This window comes from Coregonus clupeaformis, chromosome 15, assembly GCF_020615455.1.
Source record: "Coregonus clupeaformis isolate EN_2021a chromosome 15, ASM2061545v1, whole genome shotgun sequence".
Lineage (NCBI taxonomy): Eukaryota > Metazoa > Chordata > Actinopteri > Salmoniformes > Salmonidae > Coregonus > Coregonus clupeaformis.
Window position 1 is genome coordinate 17,564,859 of NC_059206.1, and position 21,437 is coordinate 17,586,295.

The 21,437-nt window shown below is 48.9% G+C and overlaps 1 protein-coding gene across 7 annotated transcripts in view; it reads right to left on the reverse strand.

Annotated features, from left to right (window-relative positions):
- LOC121582699 (disabled homolog 2-interacting protein-like) overlaps positions 1 to 21,437 on the reverse strand; it is a 203,612-nt gene that overhangs the window by 99,843 nt on the left and 82,332 nt on the right. For all 7 annotated transcript variants that reach the window (XM_041898714.1, XM_041898710.1, XM_041898709.1 and 4 more), the window contains one exon: positions 14,571 to 14,689. Coding sequence is in view for 6 of the 7 variants with exons in the window: in XM_041898710.1 (XP_041754644.1) it covers positions 14,571 to 14,689 (119 nt within the window). In the remaining variant the exon portion in view is untranslated. The remainder of the gene's footprint in view (positions 1 to 14,570; positions 14,690 to 21,437) is intronic.

Here is a 21,437-nt window from a genome sequence, read left to right on the forward strand (position 1 = left end):
AACTCATTACACTGGTAAAGGAGAGGAGGAGTGGAAGAGAGGAGGAGAGGAGAGAGGAGAGGAGAGGACAGGAGGAGAGGAGAAGGCAGAGGAGAGGAGAGGACAGGAGGAGAGGAGGAAAGGAGGAGAGAGGAGAGGAAGAGAGGAGAGGACAGGAGGAGAGGAGGAAAGGAGGAGAGGAGAGGAAGAGAAAGAGAGAGAGGTGGAGATGAGAAAAGAGGTGGAGAGGAGAATGGGATCATTGGAAGAGAGGAGATGAGTGGAGAAGAGGAGAGATGAGCAAAAGAGGCGAGGATGAGAGGAAGAGGAGAAGAGGAGAAGGGGATCTCTCAGCCCTGCTTTAAACATCAGCTTGGACCAACACATGGTCAACCATCTGTCCAAAAGTCAACACTACAGTTTACACAGCACTCAACACTACCATCATTCACAACACTAATATACAATTTACAGAGGTGTCTATGCTACCAAAACAAAACTAATATACAGTTTACAGAGGGGTCAATGTGACCATCACAACACTAATATACAGTTTACAAAGGGGTCAATGTGACCATCACAACACTAATATACAGTTTACAAAGGGGTCAATGCTACCATTACAACACTAACATAGGGCGGCAGGTAGCTTAGTGGTTAAGAGCGTTGTGCCAGTAACCGAAAGGTCGCTGGTTCTAATCCCCGAGCCGACTAGGTGAAAAATCTGTCGATGTGCCCCTGAGCAAGGCACTTAACCCTAATTGTTCCTGTAAGTGGCTCTGGATAAGAGTGTCTGCTAAATGAAAAAAAAAATTGTTCATAAATGTCTTACTAGACTAACCCACTGTCATAACATCTGTAGAGGAGTCAACAGACACAAATAATGCAGGAGGCGGTCAAAGGAAGGATGTCAGAGAACAGACTCCCCCTCTGCTTCTAGCCAGCTCATCTGCAAAGGCCTCTGGGATAGCAGGTCCTCAGCAGAGCACAGCAGAGCAGAGAAGTGTTGCAGGTCTGGAGCTCCCCTGAGATGGTCTACTCTACTATCTCTGAGCAACAAGCTCTCCATGTTTCTCAAACGTCGAATTTAGAAGTTGTTCCATTCGTCAAATTTCAAAGTGTTTAAGGTTAAGTTTAGGCATTAACTCAAAATTTTTACGGTTAAGTTTAGGCATTAACTCTGACATTTTAAGATTAGGCATTAACTCCGAATGGTTAAGGTAAGGGTTAAGGTTTGGGATAGGCTTAAAACAAGAATCGCTGGATTCGAACATGCAACCTTGCATCGGAGGCAGATGCTTACGCCCATCCACCATCCCCGTCCACAACACCCTAGCAAAACCGCACATGCGCAAACACACAAACACAAACACAAACGCACAAGGCATCAAGATAACAATTTATTAAAAAGGACATTTTATTATAACTAATAAAGCCTTGATGAAAATGAAAATCAATACTGATTGCATTGTTTCTATGACAATGGTGCTATCCTCATTCTGTTTTGGGAGGGAAGAGGGGTTGAGGTGTATGAGTGTTCACCTAGCAATCAGAGTGTCACGGTTTCGGCCGAGGCTGCCTCTCTCCCTTGTTCGGGCAGGCTTCGGCGTTCGTTGTCTCCGGAATACTAGCTGCCACCGTTGTATGTTTCATGTTCGTTTGCTTTTGTCTGTTTGTTGTCACACCTGTACTCGTTTAGCGTAATTAGTGTCCTATAAGTTTCTCGTTGTGTTTGTCTAGTGTTGTGTGTTATTGATTTTGGTCTGTCGTGTGTTGGGCTTATTTTCGCCCTTTCGCTCGGTTGAGCTTTCCTCCACTGCGTTGGAGCGTTACGCACCTGTTAGTGCGCTTTTGCTTATTCGCCTTTGTGCGTATTTTTGCCTTCGGGCAAGTGTTGTCATTTTTCCTGTTTGGAGATTTACTAAAGTTGTTTGGACTATCCTTCGGTGTTCTGCGTTTGATTCCACCACTACACCCACCTACAGCACGCGTGACAGAATAACACACCAATAATGGAATCAGCAGGAGCCGCAGCAGCCCAGACGACGCTGGAGGACCAGGTCCGGGAACAACGGGATCAGATCCTGCAGATGGGGACCGCACTGCAGGAGGTGATCACCACCATCCGAGGCTGGGGAACGCCTCCACCGCCACCCTCCCTGCCAGCACCATCGGCCAGTCCGCCCATTCCCGCACCGGAACCCCGAGGAGTCCGACTCTCGCTCCCGAGGGCCTACGATGGAACCGCGGCCGGGTGTCAGGGGATTCCTTCTCCAGGTGGAGCTGTACCTGGCCACCGTGCACCCGGCGCCCTCGGGACATGAGAGCGTGTCCGCCCTGATCTCCTGCCTTTCCGGGAAGGCATTGGAATGGGCCAACGCGGGAGTGGAGGAGGATCGACGCGGACACCATCACGCACGACGAGTTCTCCCGCCGCTTCAGGGCGGTGTTTGACCATCTCCCGGAGGGGAAAGCGGCGGGGGAGCGTCTGGTCTTCCTCCGGCAGGGGAGGAGGAGTGCCCAAGAGTTCGCCCTCGAATTCCGTGACTCTAGCGGCAGATGCAGGGTGGAATGATCGGGCTCTCGTCGATCACTACAGATGTAGTCTACGAGAGGACGTCCGTCGGGAGCTGGCTTGTAGGGACACCAGCCTCTCGTTCGACCAGTTGGTCGACATGTCCATCAGGCTGGATAACCTACTAGCTACCCGCGGACGCCCCGAGGGGGTCCGTCCATTTCACCCTCCAGCGCCTCCGAGCCGTGTCCTATGGAGCTCGGGGCGCTGGCGCCAGAGAGAGGAGGGGTCGGCTTACTAGGGGGTCCATCCCCTGCACCAACTGTGGTCGGGGGAGGACACACCGCGGCTAGGTGCTGGGGATGGCCTCCTAGGGGAGAGGACGACAGGTCCCGCACTGGGGATTCCTTCCAGGTGAGTAGGCGCCCCACTCACCCAGAGCTCTCTGTTGCACATTTCTGTATGCCTGTGAGTTTTCCACAGGTAGCACCTCATTCCCAGCATAAGGCGCTGGTAGATTCAGGCGCGGCTGGGAATTTTATTGATAAGAAGTTTTGTTTAGCTTTAGGGATTCCCCTTCTTCCTGTTGATGTCCCTTTCCCCGTTCATGCCCTAGATAGCCGTCCGTTGGGAGCGGGCTTGATCAGGAGGTCACTGCGCCACTTAGGATGTGTGCGCAGGGGGTCATCAGGAGATGATTCAGCTATTTCTGATTGACTCTCCTGCGTATCCGGTGGTGCTGGGCATGCCCTGGTTGAGTACCCATAACCCATCTATTTCGTGGCAGGAGAGGGCTCTGATGGAGTGGTCTGCCCAGTGTGTGGGTAGATGTTTAGGCGTTTCCGTAGGGGCTACCTCGGTGGAGAGTCCAAACCAGGTGCCCGCATTGCACGTTCCCCCCTGAGTATGGGGATTTGGCTATTGCGTTTAGTAAGTCGAGGGCGACGCAGTTGCCGCCCCATAGGCAGGGAGATTGTGCGATAGACCTCCAGGCAGGAGCTGCGCTCCCACGGAGCCATGTGTATCCTCTGTCTCAGGAGGAGAAGAAAGCTATGGAGACTTACATAGACGAATCTCTGAGACAAGGATACATACGGCCTTCCACTTCCCCTGCGTCCTCGAGTTTCTTTTTGTGAAGAAGAAGGATGGTGGTTTACGCCCGTGCATCGATTACTGTGGTCTCAATCAGATCACGGTGAAGTACAGTTATCCACTCCCGCTGATTGCGACCATGACTGAGTCCTTGCATGGGGCGCGTTTCTTCACTAAATTAGATCTCAGGAGCGCGTACAACTTGGTACGCATCAGGGAGGGCGATGAATGGAAGACAGCCTTTAGTACCACCTCGGGCCATTACGAGTATCTTGTCATGCCATACGGGTTGATGAACGCTCCGTCAGTTTTCCAATCATTCGTGGATGAGATCTTCAGGGACATGCAGGGGCAGGGGGGTCGTGGTGTACATAGATGACATTCTCGTGTACTCGCCTACCCGTGTCGAGCATGTGGCCCTGGTGCGCAGAGTGTTGCGGAGGCTGGTGGAGCCACGACCTGTATGTTAAGGCAGAGAAGTGTCTGTTTTTCCAGGAGTCGGTCTCCCTTTTTTGGGGTATCAGTTGTCTGCGTCAGGGGTGAAGATGGAGGTAGACCGGGTGTCAGCCGTGCGTAATTGGCAAACACCAACCACTGTGAAGGAGGTGCAGCAGTTTTTGGGGTTTGCGAATTACTACCGGAGGTTTATCCGGGGTTTTGGACAGGTGGCAGCTCCCATCACGTCTCTCTTGAAGGGGGGCCCGGTGCGCCTGCAGTGGTCTGCCGAGGCGGACAGGGCATTTGGGAGGCTGAAGGACCTGTTTACCTCGGCTCCAGTGCTGGCGCATCCGGATCCCTCTTTACCATTTCAGGTAGAGGTGGACGCGTCTGAGGCCGGTATTGGAGCCGTGCTTTCACAACGGTCAGGCGCGCCACCTAAACTCCGCCCCTGTGCCTTCTATTCCAAGAAGCTCAGTCCGGCGGAGCGAAACTATGACATAGGGGACAGGGAGCTGTTAGCCGTGGTACAGGCCCTAAAGGTGTGGAGGCACTGGCTTGAGGGGGCTCAACACCCTTTCCTCATTTTGACGGACCACCGTAACCTGGAGTACATCCGGGCAGCGAGGAGGCTAAACCCTCGGCAGGCTAGATGGAATATGTTCTTGACCCGGTTTACATTTAAGATCACGTACATCCCTGGGTCACAGAACGGTAAGGCAGATGCGCTGTCTCGGCGGTATGACACGGAGGAGAGGTCCGTGGAGCCCACTCCCATACTGCCGGAGTCGTGTCTGGTGGCACCCGGTAGTGTGGGAGGTCGATGCTGAGCTCGAGCGGGCGTTACGCACCGACCCTAGTCCACCACAATGCCCGGAGGGTCGGAAGTATGTTCCGCTCGAGGTTCGGGATCGATTGATTTATTGGGCTCACACGTCACCCTCCTCTGGACACCCGGGTATCGGCCGGACAGTGCACTGTCTTAGTGCCAAGTACTGGTGGCCCACGTTGGCAAGGGATGTGAGGGTTTATGTTTCCTCCTGCTCGGTGTGCGCCCAGTGTAAGGCGCCTAGACATCTGCCTAGGGGTAAGTTACTACCCCTGCCCGTTCCACAACGACCATGGTCCCACCTCTCGGTGGATTTCCTTACTGACCTTCCTCCTTCACAGGGGAATACCACTATACTGGTCGTTGTGGACCGGTTTTCTAAGGCCTGTCGTTTGCTCCCCATGCCGGGCCTTCCCACCGCCCTGCAAACTGCCGAAGCCCTATTCACCCATGTGTTCCCGGCACTACGGGGTACCCGAGGATATTGTGTCTGATCGAGGTCCCCAATTTACCTCCAGAGTCTGGAGAGCTTTTATGGAGCGGTTGGGGGTCTCGGTGAGCCTCACCTCGGGTTACCACCCGGAGAGTAATGGGCAGGTGGAACGTGTGAACCAGGATGTGGGTAGGTTTCTTAGAACATACTGCCAGGACCGGCCGGAGGAGTGGGCAAGGTACGTTCCCTGGGCCGAAATGGCCCAGAATTCCCTACACCATTCCTCCACTAACCTAACCCCCTTTCCAATGTGTGTTAGGGTACCAGCCGGTTCTGGCACCTTGGCAGCAGAGCCAGATCGAGGCTCCCTGCGGTGGATGAGTGGGCGCGGCGCTCGGAGGAGACATGGAACGCTGCACACGTCCACCTGCAGCGGGCCCTCCGACGTCATAAGGCGAGCGCCGATCTCCACCGCAGTGAGGGACCGGTGTACGCACCTGGTGATCGAGTCTGGCTCTCTACCAGAAACCTGCCCCTCCGCCTGCCCTGTCGGAAACTGGGTCGGCGGTTTGTAGGGCCATTTAAAGTCCTGGGAAGGTTGAACGAGGTGTGTTATAAATTACAACTACCTGTTGAATATAAAAGTATTAACCCCTCGTTCCATGTGTCCCTTCTCAGGCCGGTGGTAGCTGGCCCACTCCAAGAAAGTGAGATCAGGGAGACTCCTCCGCCCCATTGGACATCGAGGGGCACCGGCGTACTCCGTGAGGTCCATCTTGGATTCGAGACGTCGGATGGGGGGTCTCCAGTATCTAGTGGAGTGGGAGGGGTACGGTCCGGAGGAGCGGTGCTGGGTGCCGAGGAGAGACATTTTGGACCCGTCTCTCCTGACGGAATTCCATCGTGGGCACCCGACGCACCCTGCTCCGCGTCCTCCGGGTCGTCACCGAGGCCGGAGTCGGCGCACGTCTGGAGCCGCGCGTCAAGGGGGTACTGTCACGGTTTCGGCCGAGGCTGCCTCTCTCCCTTGTTCGGGCAGGCTTCGGCGTTCGTTGTCTCCGGAATACTAGCTGCCACCGTTGTATGTTTCATGTTCGTTTGCTTTTGTCTGTTTGTTGTCACACCTGTTCTCGTTTAGCGTAATTAGTGTCCTATAAGTTTCTCGTTGTGTTTGTCTAGTGTTGTGTGTTATTGATTTTGGTCTGTCGTGTGTTGGGCTTATTTTCGCCCTTTCGCTCGGTTGAGCTTTCCTCCACTGCGTTGGAGCGTTACGCACCTGTTAGTGCGCTTTTTGCTTATTCGCCTTTGTGCGTATTTTTGCCTTCGGGCAAGTGTTGTCATTTTTCCTGTTTGGAGATTTACTAAAGTTGTTTGGACTATCCTTCGGTGTTCTGCGTTTGATTCCACCACTACACCCACCTACAGCACGCGTGACACAGAGAAGCAGCTGCAAGCGTTAAGAGGTGTCTGTTGTGTTCTTCAGGGCAGTGACCTACAGGCTGAAGCAGGCTGACTGACTCTGACCACATACATAAATACAGTGTAAAACAGCAGCCATTATTATTAAGCCTATAGCTACAGCCCCTACATAGAGCTGCTCTTATTACCACCTTCTATTAATATAATGACTATAAGCTAAGACACTTTTAGGGGTTTTAGAGACAGGAGAGAGTTTGCTTCATTGATCAGGAGACTGAACAAGTCATGTGGCATTCTGCAATGGCTTTCTCCTTATTATCAATACGCAACTGTCTTTCTCTGTGGAATGTGTCTGGCAGGATTCACAACAATTACAACAAACACACTTCTCACACACACATTGTACACCAGCAGTTAGGATCCAAAATGGGATATTAAAACATGTCAAATCAGCCATATCTCACTCTCCTCTCCTCTTCCCTAAATTGTTACTTGTAGCACTTAAAACAACACCACACACAACAGAAACAGAAAGACTCAACCAAGTCACTTAAAACAACAACACACACAACAGAAACAGAAAGACTCAACCAAGTCACTTAAAACAACAACACACACAACAGAAACACTCAACCAAGTCATGCTGCCCTGAACATTCTGATGTGCATTTTGGTGGCTGAAAATAAAACATATTGTCATCCTACGACATTTCATATTATGACGACTCTCATATTTGTACCGCTTCTAAGTCTCTTAGTCTCTTTCCTCGTAGTCTGTGTGATGTTTGTTCTCCCAGCAAAATGTCAAAGGAGTCTGGCTATGTATGAACAGGCAATCAGTGACCATGAAACATTAACGTTACATCACCAGCCAGCCATTAAACAGCTCAGGCCTCATAAAAGGAAAATGAGATGGGAGGTAAGGAACTCTCTGTTCCAGACAGTCTATCCCTGGACAACACTGTCTACAATGTATTGCTTTCTGTACTTTTTACCTTGAACAAGGTAGGCTATCACTACAACACAGCAGCAGTTGGCATTGAGGGACCATCCTGTTACTGACAAGCATAACAATGAGAGAGAAGGTTAGACTGAGTACTGTATGTCCTTGAGGTAAATGACTAGCTAGTGTTGAAACAGCTACAATGGAGGAAGTCAACTTTTAAATAATAACAACTCCAACCGCTCCTAAACCTTTTATACTGTCCTATGACTTCATAATGACTATATTATCTGGGAAAAGATAGAAATGAGGAAGAGTGAATGACAATCTTGCAACAGCAGAACAGTAATATTCATAATCACAACAATAATGAGTGAATTAGAGGCGTGAAGTTTAACGTGTTATTGACTGTCCTCTCTCCATCATACAGGACTGTGGCTGTATGTATCAAGCATCTCAGAGTGCTGATCTAGGATGAGGTATTCTTTGTGATCTAGAAGGCTAAATTGGTCCTAGATCAGCACTTCTACTCTGAGACGCTTGATACATGTGGACCCTGGTCTTCAACTAAGCTGCATGTGTTCCTGCCCTGCACCCAGCCTCACATCACATCAAACCCATTTGTTTCCTCACAGCTCCATTTCAGCTAAACCAAATGATGGTTCTGAATAATAGATGAGCGCCAGAGAGGAAGAGGGTAATAAAAGAGGGGGAATACACAGTGTTCTCTGATAAACCGTTCCCTGCCCTCAACACATCTAGTGTACAACAGAGCTGTAGCCTACAACACAGTATTCCAACATTATTCTGTATGTAATCTGCATGTGATATTTGATGTATGTTATTTACAAATAGAATTGGATCGTTAGCTGTTCCAACAATGCTGTCCAACTGACATTGCTAACCAATCTATGTGCATTCATACCATATTTTATTAATCAATGAATGGGACAATAAGGAATGAAAGCATGAGACAATGACTGAATAAACCTATCAATAAACCCTATTCAATATCCCCTAAGTGTGTGTGTGTGTGTGTGTGTGTGTGTGTGTGTGTCACATCTCTGTAGGTGTGACACTGAAGCGATTTAAAGCCCTGTGAGTATTTGATGTGAGAGCTCATGTGTGTATGTATGTGTATGTGTGTGTATGTATGTATGTGTATGTGTGTGTGGGTTTAATGTAGCAGAGCCACCAGATAGCAAACACATCCTCCCAACAACAGCTACACCCACAGGAGCACTGAGAGAGAGAGAGAGAGAGAGAGAGAGAGAGAGAGAGAGAGAGAGAGAGAGAGAGAGAGAGAGAGAGAGAGAGAGAGAGAGAGAGAGAGAGAGAGAGAGAGAGAGAGAGAGAGAGAGAGAGAGAGAGAGAGAGAGAGAGCGCAAGACAGAGAGAGCAAGAGAGAGAGAGAGAGAGAGTGAGAGAGCGAGAGAGAGAGAGAGAGATAGCGAGAGCGAGAGCGAGAAAGAGAGTCAGAGAGAGAGAGAGAGAGAGCGAGAGAGAGAGAGGGGGGGATGAGTGAGTGACAGAGAAAGCGAGAGAGAGAGAGTGAGAGAGAGAAAGAGAGAGCTAGCAAGAGAGAGAGCGAGAGAGAGCGAGAGAGAGAGATAAAGCCCTTAAATTGAATTTAATTTAATTGAGAGAGAGAGAGAGAGAGAGAGAGAGAGAGAGAGAGAGAGATAAAGCCCTTAAATTTAATTTAATTTAATTGAGAGAGAGAGAGAGAGAGAGAGAGAGAGAGAGAGAGAGAGAGAGAGAGAGAGAGAGAGAGAGAGAGAGAGAGAGAGAGAGAGAGAGAGAGAGAGAGAGAGAGAGAGAGAGAGAGAGAGGGGGATAATGACATAAGGAATAGATATTACAGTGATACCACCTGGAGAATATTTAGTGAATGTAATAACGTTAAATGACATCAGTTTATTGTATTTATGGATTGATGCCTGGGAACAGGAGCTGAGGCACACACACACAAACACCTCTCCCTCTTTCTCGCTCTCTCTCACTTTATCTCTCCACCTCCTCCATTCCCTCCCTCCCATCTCTCTGTATACTACAGTATAAGCCTACACACACCCAATAAGAGAGAGAGCGAGAGAGAGAGTTGGGACTATGAATCAAATGCAATCAAATGTATTTATATAAGGTATCCCTTTTTTTATAACAACATTTGTCACGAAGGAGCAGCCATGTTGTCCGTGAAATTCAATGATTCATGGTTCTCAGGACTGCATTTGACTGATGAAACAGAGAGGCTTCCCACTGGGCACACTGGTTGAATCAACATTGTTTCCATGTAATTTTAATGAAATTCAATGACATCTTATTCAACCAACGCCGAATTGACGTCTGTGCCCAGTGGGTTGGCTTTGAATTGAATCCTGTTGGATTCATTTTTTTGGAGACAAATGATCAGTTTCACTAAGACATTCACAGTTCTGAATAACCTCAAGGTGAAAAGACCTTATTCTACCTTTTGCACAGGAACACACATACAAACCTGCAAGGTATCCAGGCAGAAACACAGCAGAAACACAGCCCCCCTCCACACACACACACACATACACACTCCTCTCCATCCTGTGGCAATGTGGCTATTGGAGGTCCAACCGAAATGTGATTTGTGTTCCCTAGAGAGATCAGAAAGAGCTGCTGTCTGATTGGCTGCAGACATACAGTTGAACTAGCCCCCAGCACACACAATTTGTGGTTCTAATCCAATCACGCAGACCCTCCATGAATACGAACACCCACACACAATCACATCACAAAGAGATGGACAGGGAGGGAGAGGAGGGAGGGGAGAAGGAGGGAGAGAAAGAGAGCGATAGATGATGGGACAAAAAACGGGACAAAAACAAAACAGTTAGTGTGTGCATGTGTGTGGGTGTGTGTGTGTTAAAATAAGGAGGAATGACATGACTGAGATAAATATTAGTGAAGGCTAATTCAGCAGTGTTTGTGTGACAGCGTGGTGTGAGCCCAGCATGAACACAGACACCACTGTAAACCTCTGACAAGGTCCATTACACACACACATTGACGAGCTGCTGTTCCTCTGGCTCTGAGCTTAAAGATACAAAGAGAGTGAAGGGATGGTGTTGCATTATATACACACTGTAACACTGGGATCTGTCTGACATGATGCACCAGAGAGAATACCAGTGTTAGGACAGAAACACAGGGAAAGTAGTTCATATGAGAATAACACATCTTATTCTCTGTAACGTCTTCTTAAATAATAATCTTATAAAATTAATTACAAGCTATCATGGAAGAACACAGCATTGTTATCAATTTGTTCTTACATAGCTAGCCGTAACAAACCTTTCAGTATTGAAATATTATCAAACATGCTATTTCCATGTGCTGTATTCTGTCTGCATATTGTAGCCCAGTCAGACAGACAATAGCAGCTGCTGTCAGCAGACCCACCAGGCTATAGCAGGCTATAGAGGGCTTCTGGGCTGGAAGAATTGACCCCTCACTATCTTTGTCATTACACTTCCATTAGAGAGACCTCCCACTGAGTTTAACTCAATGTGTTGCCTAATAACACTGTTTTCCTTAGGCCATGGAGAGGATACATAGAGGATAGCTTGGTATCTGGAAACAATCTAGATCAGTAGTAGGCTAAATAGATGTGTGTATTAGACCTTTTGCCACTCCCTTCATGAGATAGTCATGCATGCTCACATGCACACACAGTAAGGTACTCCTCAGAGGTGTACAGTAAGAAGGCTGGTTAGTGGTGAATAACTATAACTACTAATAACTGTCTCCAACACAGACTGACTGTTCTGATCAGCCTACACACACATCTGAGATGTACTGTACCCTTCTGTTTCATAACACATCCTTTATCATTACTACTGAAGAGTGCACTGTGGTGTGGTGTGGTGTGTACACTACCATGGCTGGATCCATGCTTTAGTGCCTCCTGTCTGTCCATCTCCACAGCCATGTGGCTGATTAACAGCGTTGAATATTTAATGCTGTCCAGCTGCTGTTCATCTGTAGGCCATTCTGAGTGACAGACACAGACAGACAGACAGACAGACAGACAGGGCCCCCAGAGACACACACATGGACAGGCTCCTGGTGTCACATTTCATGGGACAATTCAGTGGTTAGAGTGTCCGACTGAGATTGGAAGGTTGGGAGTTCGATCCCCAGCCGAGTCATACCAAAGACTGTAAAAATAGGACCAAATGCGTCTCTGCTTGGCACTCAGCATTAAGGAAATAGATTGGGGGTAAGGCCCTGCGATAGACTAGTGTCCTGTCCAGGGGGTGTACCTGTACATCAAGCTGCTTCACGCTACAGAAACAGGAGATAGGCTCCTGCTCCTACTTACCATGTGAGTGAGCGTCTGTATGTGTGTTGTTAATGGTTGTTTGCATTCTCCTTCATCGCCCTACTCCTCTATCCTCCAGCCCAATCCTCCCTCCTCCTCTATCCTCCAGCCCCATCCTCCCTACTCCTCTATCCTCCAGCCCTATCCTCCAGCCCCATCCTCCCTCCTCCTCTATCCTCCAGCCCCATCCTCCCTCCTCCTCTATCCTCCAGCCCCATCCTCCCTCCTCCTCTATCCTCCAGCCCCATCCTTCCTCCTCCTCTATCCTCCAGCCCCATCCTCCCTCCTCCTCTCTATCCTCCAGACCCATCCTCCCTCCTCCTCGATCCTCCAGCCCCATCCTCCCTCCTCCTCTATCCTCCAGCCCCATCCTCCGTCCTCCTCTATCCTCCAGCCCCATCCTCCCTCCTCCTCTATCCTCCAGCCCCATCCTCCCTCCTCCTCTATCCTCCAGCCCCATCCGCCCTCCTCCTCTATCCTCCAGCCCCATCCTCCCTACTCCTCTATCCTCCAGCCCCATCCTCCCTCCTCCTCGATCCTCCAGCCCCATCCTCCCTCCTCCTCTATCCTCCAGCCCCATCCTCCGTCCTCCTCTATCCTCCAGCCCCATCCTCCCTACTCCTCTATCCTCCAGCCCCATCCTCCCTACTCCTCTATCCTCCAGCCCCATCCTCCCTCCTCCTCTATCCTCCAGCCCCATCCTCCCTACTCCTCTATCCTCCAGCCCCATCCTCCCTACTCCTCTATCCTCCAGCCCAATCCTCCCTCAGATGATTCTGGAGGTTCAGTTGTATGTGAATGCATGTGACTCTGCCCTGTGGGAAGCCTGTTCCTGAGCTGACAGACAGGGGGAGTTTCACCAACTGCCTTCACATGAGATGTCACTCTACAGATATCACTCTACAGATGTCACTCTACACAAGTCACTCTACACATGTCACTCTACAGATGTCACTCTACACATGTCACTCTACACATGTCACTCTACACATGTCACTCTACAGGGGAAGCTAACAACACACACTAAGCTGTACTGGTAGGGGAAGGCATCAGTGTCAACTGGGATGGTAGAAAATAAACTATTATCAGTTTTTGTGTAGGTATGTTGGTGGGTGCATAAAATCATTGTGTGTGTGTGGTGTTGTAGGGGAGATAAGGAGTTCCTGAACTGTCCAAGTTCCTGTACGATATTTGCCTTCTGCACTGAGCGCTTTATCACAAGAAAAGACAGAAACAAACCCCAATGTCCGAAAGAGAGAGAGAGAGGATAGAGAGAGGGAGAAAGATGGAGTGTGAAATGGAAGGGAATAAAGATAGAGGGAGATTGAGAGAGAAGAGAGTGAACAATAAAGAAAAAAGAGACAGAAGAAGGGAGGGAGGAAGACGGAAAGAGATAAAACCATGTAGCTATGAGATCATTTGTCCAAACAGAGGGAGGAACAGAACAGAACAGAACAGCACTCCGCTCCGCTCTACATAGATAGAACACTTACAATGTTCCATGATGACACCTCCTGATTCTAATGGCTCATTAAAAGGAGTGGGACCAGGCTCCAGCTATAGCAGTACCCACTAACAAGCTCAGAGCAGCACACACACACACACACACACACACACAAACACACACACACACGCAGGCCCTCTGACAAGCTCAGAGCAGTAGAGAAAGAGACAGAGAAGACCTCCACACACAGTAGAGTACTCCAATAATTACCCAGCACAGACAGACAGATCGCCTCATCTCCATAATGAGCCAGCAGAGCTGAAAGTCTTTATCTGACGCAAATAAAAGGGACAGTCAAATAAGAAGTGCTAATGTTGTAGGATGAGCAGTAAAAACACAACTTAGACTGTCAGGGATGAAACCTACTTGGGATCATTAGCTCTTAGCTCTGGGCAAGGAATGACTGTGACTGAGACTGTCTACCAATTATCCACACAGATTCAGAACAATTCATTTTCTTTGCTTTCTCAAAAACCAGACACATGATAAAACAAGTGGAGCCGGTGGTGGATGGCAAGCTAAGGGAAAAATGGAACCTGCGTCCCGAGTAAGATGTGTGACGTTTAGCCATAGATCACCTGTGAAACAGACAGAGCCAGGGCTTGATTGGTCCAGTCTATGCTGCAGCAACATTGCCACAGAGGTGACAGTGTCACCACTAAGACACACAGCACTGACAGATAGAGGAGACCACATCCATCATAGTCAGCCCAGAGAGAGAGAGAGAGGGAGGGAAGAAAGAGGGCGTGGAGAGAGGGGGAAGTAGAGAGGGAGAGCGGAGAGGGGGAGGGAATAGGGAGAGTAGAAATGACAGATTGGAGAGCAGAGCTTGGCTGGTTTTCACTGACAACACAAGCATGTCAACAGTGACCTCCATAACCAGCCATCAGTCAAAGACGCATCCAAAGAAAACAGAGCCGCCAGCGCACAGAGTGTAGGACACAAATCCCTCAAAAGTCAAAGCAAAGATCCAGTATCAACACAGTCCCTCACACACAATCTGAAACTAAGTCTATAACCACAGTGTAAAATGGCTGTAATGTAAAACTATTGGGCCTACTGTACCTCTCATTGTCCACACTCCTGAAGCCAGGCAGGATGTGTCTGAAGCTGGAGTTACGGTCCAGTTTGGGCTGGCTCTTAGTACGCTTTATAGAACCCTTCAGCCTCCGACTCAGAAAGCCCTGGAGAGGGGGGAGAACGAGAGAGAGGGCAGAGATAGAGAGGGAGCGAGAGAGAGAGAGAGAGAGAGAGAGCAAGAAAGAAAGAGAGAGAGAGAGAGAGAGAGAGAGAGAGAGAGACAGAGAGAGAGAGAGGTTGCATATTGTTACAACACTGTATATATACATAATATTTCACTTTTGTTTACTATCTACTTCACTTGCTTTGGCAATGTTAACATACGTTTCCATGTGAAATAAAGCCCTTAAATTGAAATGTAATTGAATTGAGAGAGGAGGGGGGTGGTGAGAGAGAGAGGGGGGGAGAGAGAGAGGGGGGAGAGAGAGGGCAGCGATAGAGAGGGAGCGAGAGAGAGAAAGAGAGAAAGAGAGAGAGAGCGAGGACGGGGTGGTGAGAGAGAGAGAGAGAGAGAGAGAGAGAGAGAGAGAGAGAGAGAGATGGTGCAGAGAGAGAGAGAGATAGAGAGAGAGAGAGAGAGAGAGAGAGAGAGAGAGAGAGAGAGAGAGAGAGAGAGAGAGAGAGAGAGAGAGAGAGAGCAAAGAGAGGAGAGAGAGAGAGGGGAGCGAGAGAGAGAGAGGGGAGAGAGAGAGAGAGAGCAAAGAGAGGGGAGAGAGAGGGGAGCGAGAAAGAGAGAGGGGAGCGAGAGAGAGAGAGAGGGGAAGAGAGAGAGAGAGAGAAAGCAGACTAGTTCATTTCGTCAGTGAAACAATGTACTGAGCAAATGTCAAATTGGCTTTTTACCAAATTACCGTATGACAGACCACGTATTCACCCTGCACAACCTTATTGACAAACAAACAAACCAAAACAAACGCAAAGTCTTCTCATGCTTTGTTGATTTTGCATGAGTTTCTGCTATACAAATTGATGGAAAGTGGGGTTGGGGGAAAAACATGCAACATAATAAAATCCATGTACACAAACAACAAGTGTGCGGTTAAAATGGGCAAAAAACACTCACATTTCTTTCCACAGGGCCGTGAGGTGAGACAGGGATGCAGTTTAAGCCACACCCTCTACAACATATATATCAACGAATTGGCAAGGGCACTAGAACAGTCTGCAGCACCCGGCCTCACCCTACTAGAATCTGAAGTCAAATGTCTACTGTTTGCTGATGATCTGGTGCTTCTGTCACCAACCAAGGAGGGCCTACAGCAGCACCTAGATCTTCTGCACAGATTCTGTCAGACCTGGGCCTTGACAGTAAATCTCAGTATGACAAAAATAATGGTGTTCCAAAAAAGGTCCAGTTGCCAGGACCACAAATAAAAAGTCCATCTAGACACCGTTGCCCTAGAGCACACAACAAACTATATATACCTCGGCCTAAACATCAGCGCCATAGGTAACTTCCACAAAGCTGTGAACGATCTGAGAGACAAGGCAAGAAGGGCCTTCCATGCCATCAAAAGGAACATAACATTTGACATACCAATTAGGATCTGGCTAAAAATACTTGAATCCATTGCCCTTTATGGTTGTGAGGTCTGGGGTCCGCTCACCTACCAAGAATTCACAAAATGGGACAAACACCAAATTGAGACGCCTGCAGAATTCTGCAAAAATATCCTCTGTGTACAACGAAAAACACAAAATAATGCATGCAGAGCAAAATTAGGCCGATACCAGCTAATTATCAAAATCCAGAAAAGAGCCGTTAAATTCTATAACCACTTAAAAGGAAGCGATTCCCAAACCTTCCATAACAAAGCAATCACCTACAGAGAGATGAACTTGGAGAAGAGTCCGCTAAGTAAGCTGGTCCTTGGGCTCTGTCCACAAACACAAACAGACCCCACAAAGCCCCAGGACAACAACAACAACAACACAATTAGACTGAAACAAATCATGAGAAAACAAAAAGAGAATTACTTGACACATTGGAAAGAACAAACAAAAAAACAGAGCAAACTAGAATGCTATTTGGCCCTAAACAGAGAGTACACAGTGGCAGAATACCTGACCACTGTGACTGACCCAAACTTAAGGAAAGCTTTGACTATGTACAGACTCAGTGAGCATAGCCTTGCTATTGAGAAAGGCCGCTGTAGGCAGACCTGGCTCTCAAGAGAAGAGAGGCTATGTGCACACTGCCCACAAAATGAGGTGGAAACTGAGCTGCACTTCCTAACCTCCTGCCAAATGTATGACCATATTAGAGACACATATTTCCCTCAGATTACAGAGATCCACAAAGAATTCGAAAACAAACCCAATTTTGATAAACTCCTTTATCTACTGGGTGAAAAACCACAGTGTGCCATCAGAGCAGCAATATTTGTGACCTGTTGCCACAAGAAAAGGGCAACCAGTGAAGAACAAACACCATTGTAAATACAACCCATATTTATGTTTATTTATTTTCCCTTTTGTACTTTAACTATTTGCACATCATTACAACACTGTATATATACATAATATGACATTTGAAATGTCTTTATTCTTTTGGAACTTCTGAGTGTTTACTGTTAATATTTATTGTTTATTTCACTTTTGTTTACTATCTACTTCACTTGCTTTGGCAATGTTAACATATGTTTCCCATGCCAATAAAGCCCTTAAATTTAAATGTAATTTAATTTAATTGAGAGAGGGGGGGGGGGGGGCAGAGGCGGGGGAAAGAAAGACAGGGCGAGAGAGGAATAGAGGTCGTCGTATGAAATAAAAATGAATGAGAATAGATGCTCCCAATCGCTCCAATGTTACAGTAATAATAATATTGATATACAGTGAGGGAAAAAATATTTGATCCCCTGCTGATTTTGTACGTTTGCCCACTGACAAAGACATGATCAGTCTATAATTTTAATGGTAGGTTTATTTGAACAGTGAGAGACAGAATAACAACAACAAAAATCCAGACAAATGCATGTCAAAAATTGTATTAATTGATTTGCATTTTAATGAGGGAAATAAGTATTTGACCCCTCTGCAAAACATGACTCAGTACTTTGTGGCAAAATCCTTGTTGGCAATCACAGAGGTCAGACGTTTCTTGTAGTTGGCCACCAGGTTTGCACACATCTCAGGAGGAATTTTGTCCAACTCCTCTTTGCAGATCTTCTCCAAGTCATTAAGGTTTCGAGGCTGACGTTTGGCAACTCGAACCTTCAGCTCCACCCACAGATTTTCTATGGGATTAAGGTCTGGAGACTGGCTAGGCCACTCCAGAACCTTAATGTGCTTCTTCTTGAGCCACTCCTTTGTTGCCTTGGCCGTGTGTTTTGGGTCATTGTCATACTGGAATACCCATCCACGACCCATTTTCAATGCCCTAGCTGAGGGAAGGAGGTTCTCACCCAAGATTTGACGGTACATGGCCCCGTCCATCGTCCCTTTGATGCGGTGAAGTTGTCCTGTCCACTTAGCAGAAAAACACCCCCAAAGCATAATGTTTCCACCTCCATGTTTGACGGTGGTGATGGTGTTCTTGGGGTCATAGGCAGCATTCCTCCTCCTCCAAACACGGCGAGTTGAGTTGATGCCAAAGAGCTCGATTTTGGTCTCATCTAACCACAACACTGTCACCCAGTTCTCCTCTGAATCATCAGATGTTCATTGGCAAACTTCAGACAGGCCTGTATGTGTGCTTTCTTGAGCAGGGGGACCTGCAGGATTTCAGTCCTTCACGGCGTACTGTGTTACCAATTGTTTTCTTGGTGACTATGGTCTAGCTGCCTTGAGATCTTTGACAAGATCCTCCCGTGTAGTTCTGGGCTGATTCCTCACCGTTCTCATGATCATTGCAACTCCACGAGGTGGGACCTTGCATGGAGCCCCAGGCCGAGGGAGATTGACAGTTCTTTTGTGTTTCTTCCATTTGCGAATAATCGCACCAACTGTTGTCACCTTCTCACCAAGCTGCTTGGCGATGGTCTTGTAGCCCATTCCAGCCTTGTGTAGGTCTACAATCTTGTCCCTGACATCCTTGGAGAGCTCTTTGGTCTTGGCCATAGTGGAGAGTTTGGAATCAGATTGATTGATTGCTTCTGTGGACAGGTGTCTTTTATACTGGTAACAAGCTGAGATTAGGAGTACTCCCTTTAAGAGTGTGCTCCTAATCTCAGCTCGTTACCTGTATAAAAGACACCTGGGAGCCAGAAATCTTTCTGATTGAGAGGGGGTCAAATACTTATTTCCCTCATTAAAATGCAAATCAATTTATAACATTTTTGACATGCGTTTTTCTGGATTCTTTTGTTGTTATTCTGTCTCTCACTGTTCAAATAAACCTACCATTAAAATTATAGATTGATCATGTCTTTGTCAGTGGGCAAACGTACAAAATCAGCAGGGGATCAAATACTTTTTTCCCTCACTGTAGCAATATCTGTCCAGTGAATACATGGTTATTAATATTGGCTTGTAGAGGGCTTGGAAAGGCAAGAACAGCAGGCCTGGGGATAGAGAGAGAACCGTCTGTAGATACTAGGCTATAATGCTGGTCTGAAAAATATCTGATGTGATTGGTCAAATGACCAATTAGTGGAGAAAAGATCAGGATTGGGCTGCCTGTGTAAACGCAGCTTATGAGACGTTAGAGAGATTTCATACACCCTCAATGAGAAAATTCACACTCACATTTGAATATACTGGCAATCAATCAATCAATCAGTCAGTCTATTCTTTTTAGCTTTAGCTCCCATCCTTTCACCCAATCCCCTCTCTTTCACTCCTTCTCTCTCTGCACTTTTCTCAAGATCCTGCTCTGCCACATCTGCAGCCCAAGGCTGACTCCCCCAAGCTCCTCTCTGTTTCCATAGAAACTGTTGGCTGGCATTAAAAGAGAGAGAGAGAAAAAGAGAGAAAAAGAGAGAGGGATGTGGTGAAGAAAATACATGATGGAGACACAGCAAGTTTTTGGAGAAGGACAAAAAGCCTAAGCATTGTGATTTCCAGCTTACACAGCAGAGAAAGAGGAGAGAAGATAAATACATTCTCACTGAGAGAGAGGAGATCAGAGGAGTCACTTTAGAGTGCCCCGCAATCTATCTGAGGAAAAGGGAGGGGAGAGAGGAGAAGGGGAGGGAGGAAAGGAGAAGGGGAGGGGAGGGAGGAGAGTAGAAGGGTAGGGAGGAGGAAGAGGAGAAGGAGAGGGAGGAGGAAGAGGAGAAGGGTAGGGAGGAGGAAGAGGAGAAGGGTAGGGAGGAGGAAGAGGAGAAGGGGAGGGAGGAGAGGAGAAGGGGAGGGGAGGGAGGAGGAAGAGGAGAAGGGTAGGGAGGAGAGGAGAAGGGGAGGGAGGAAAGGAGAAGGGGAGGGAGGGAGGAGAGGAGAAGAGTAGGGAGGAGAGAGGAGAAGGGGAGGGAGGAGAGGAGAAGGGGAGGGGAGGGAGGAGGAAGAGGAGAAGGGTAGGGAGGAGAGGAGAAGGGGAGGGAGGAAAGGAGAAGGGGAGGGGAGGGAGGAGAGGAGAAGAGTAGGGAGGAGAGGAGAAGGGGAGGGAGGAGAGGAGAAAGGAGGGAGGAAAGGAGAAGGGGAGGGAGGACGAAGAGGAGAAGGGGAGGGAGGAAAGGAGAAGGGGAGAGAGGAGGAAGAGGAGAAGGGGAGGGAGGAGAGGAGAAGGGGAGGGAGGAGAGGAGAAGGGTAGGGAGGAGGAAGAGGAGAAGGGTAGGGAGGAGGAAGGAGAGAAGGGGAGGAAGGAGAGGAGAAGGGAGGGGAGGAGGAAGAGGAGAAGGGGAGGGAGGAGAGGAGAGGAGAAGGGGAGGGAGGAGAGGAGAGGAGAAGGGGAGGGAGGAGAGGAGAAGGGGAGGGAGGAGAGGAGAAGGGGAGGGAGGAAAGGAGAAGGGGAGGGAGGAGGAAGAGGAGAAGGGGAGGGAGGAAAGGAGAAGGGGAGGGAGGAGGAAGAGGAGAAGGAGGGAGGAGAGGAGAAGGGGAGGGAGGAGAGGAGAAGGGTAGGGAGGAGGAAGAGGAGAAGGGTAGGGAGGAGGAAGGAGAGAAGGGGAGAAAAGGAGAGGAGAAGGGGAGGGAGGAGGAAGAGGAGAAGGGGAGGGAGGAGAGGAGAGGAGAAGGGGAGGGAGGAGAGGAGAAGGGTAGGGAGGACGAAGAGGAGAAGGTAGGGGGAGGAAGAGGAGAAGGGGAGGGAGGAGAGGAGAAGGGGAAGGAGGAGGAAGAGGAGAAGGGGAGGGAGGAGGAGGAAGAGGAGGGAGGAGAGGAGAGAAGGGAGGGGAGGGAGGAGAGGAGAGGGGGAGGGAGGGAGGAGAGTAGAAGGGTAGGGAGGAGGAAGAGGAGAAGGAGAGGGAGGAGGAAGAGGAGAAGGGTAGGGAGGAGGAAGAGGAGAAGGGTAGGGAGGAGGAAGAGGAGAAGGGGAGGGAGGAGAGGAGAAGGGGAGGGGAGGGAGGAGGAAGAGGAGAAGGGTAGGGAGGAGAGGAGAAGGGGAGGGAGGAAAGGAGAAGGGGGAGGGAGGGAGGAGAGGAGAAGAGTAGGGAGGAGAGGAGAAGGGGAGGGAGGAGAGGAGAAGGGGAGGGAGGGAGGAGGAAGAGGAGAAGGGTAGGGAGGAGAGGAGAAGGGGAGGGAGGAGAAGGAGAAGGGGAGGGGAGGGAGGAGAGGAGAAGAGTAGGGAGGAGAGGAGAAGGGGAGGGAGGAGAGGAGAAGGGGAGGGAGGAAAGGAGAAGGGGAGGGAGGACGAAGAGGAGAAGGGAGGGAGGAAAGGAGAAGGGGAGAGAGGAGGAAGAGGAGAAGGGGAGGGAGGAGAGGAGAAGGGGAGGGAGGAGAGGAGAAGGGTAGGGAGGAGGAAGAGGAGAAGGGTAGGGA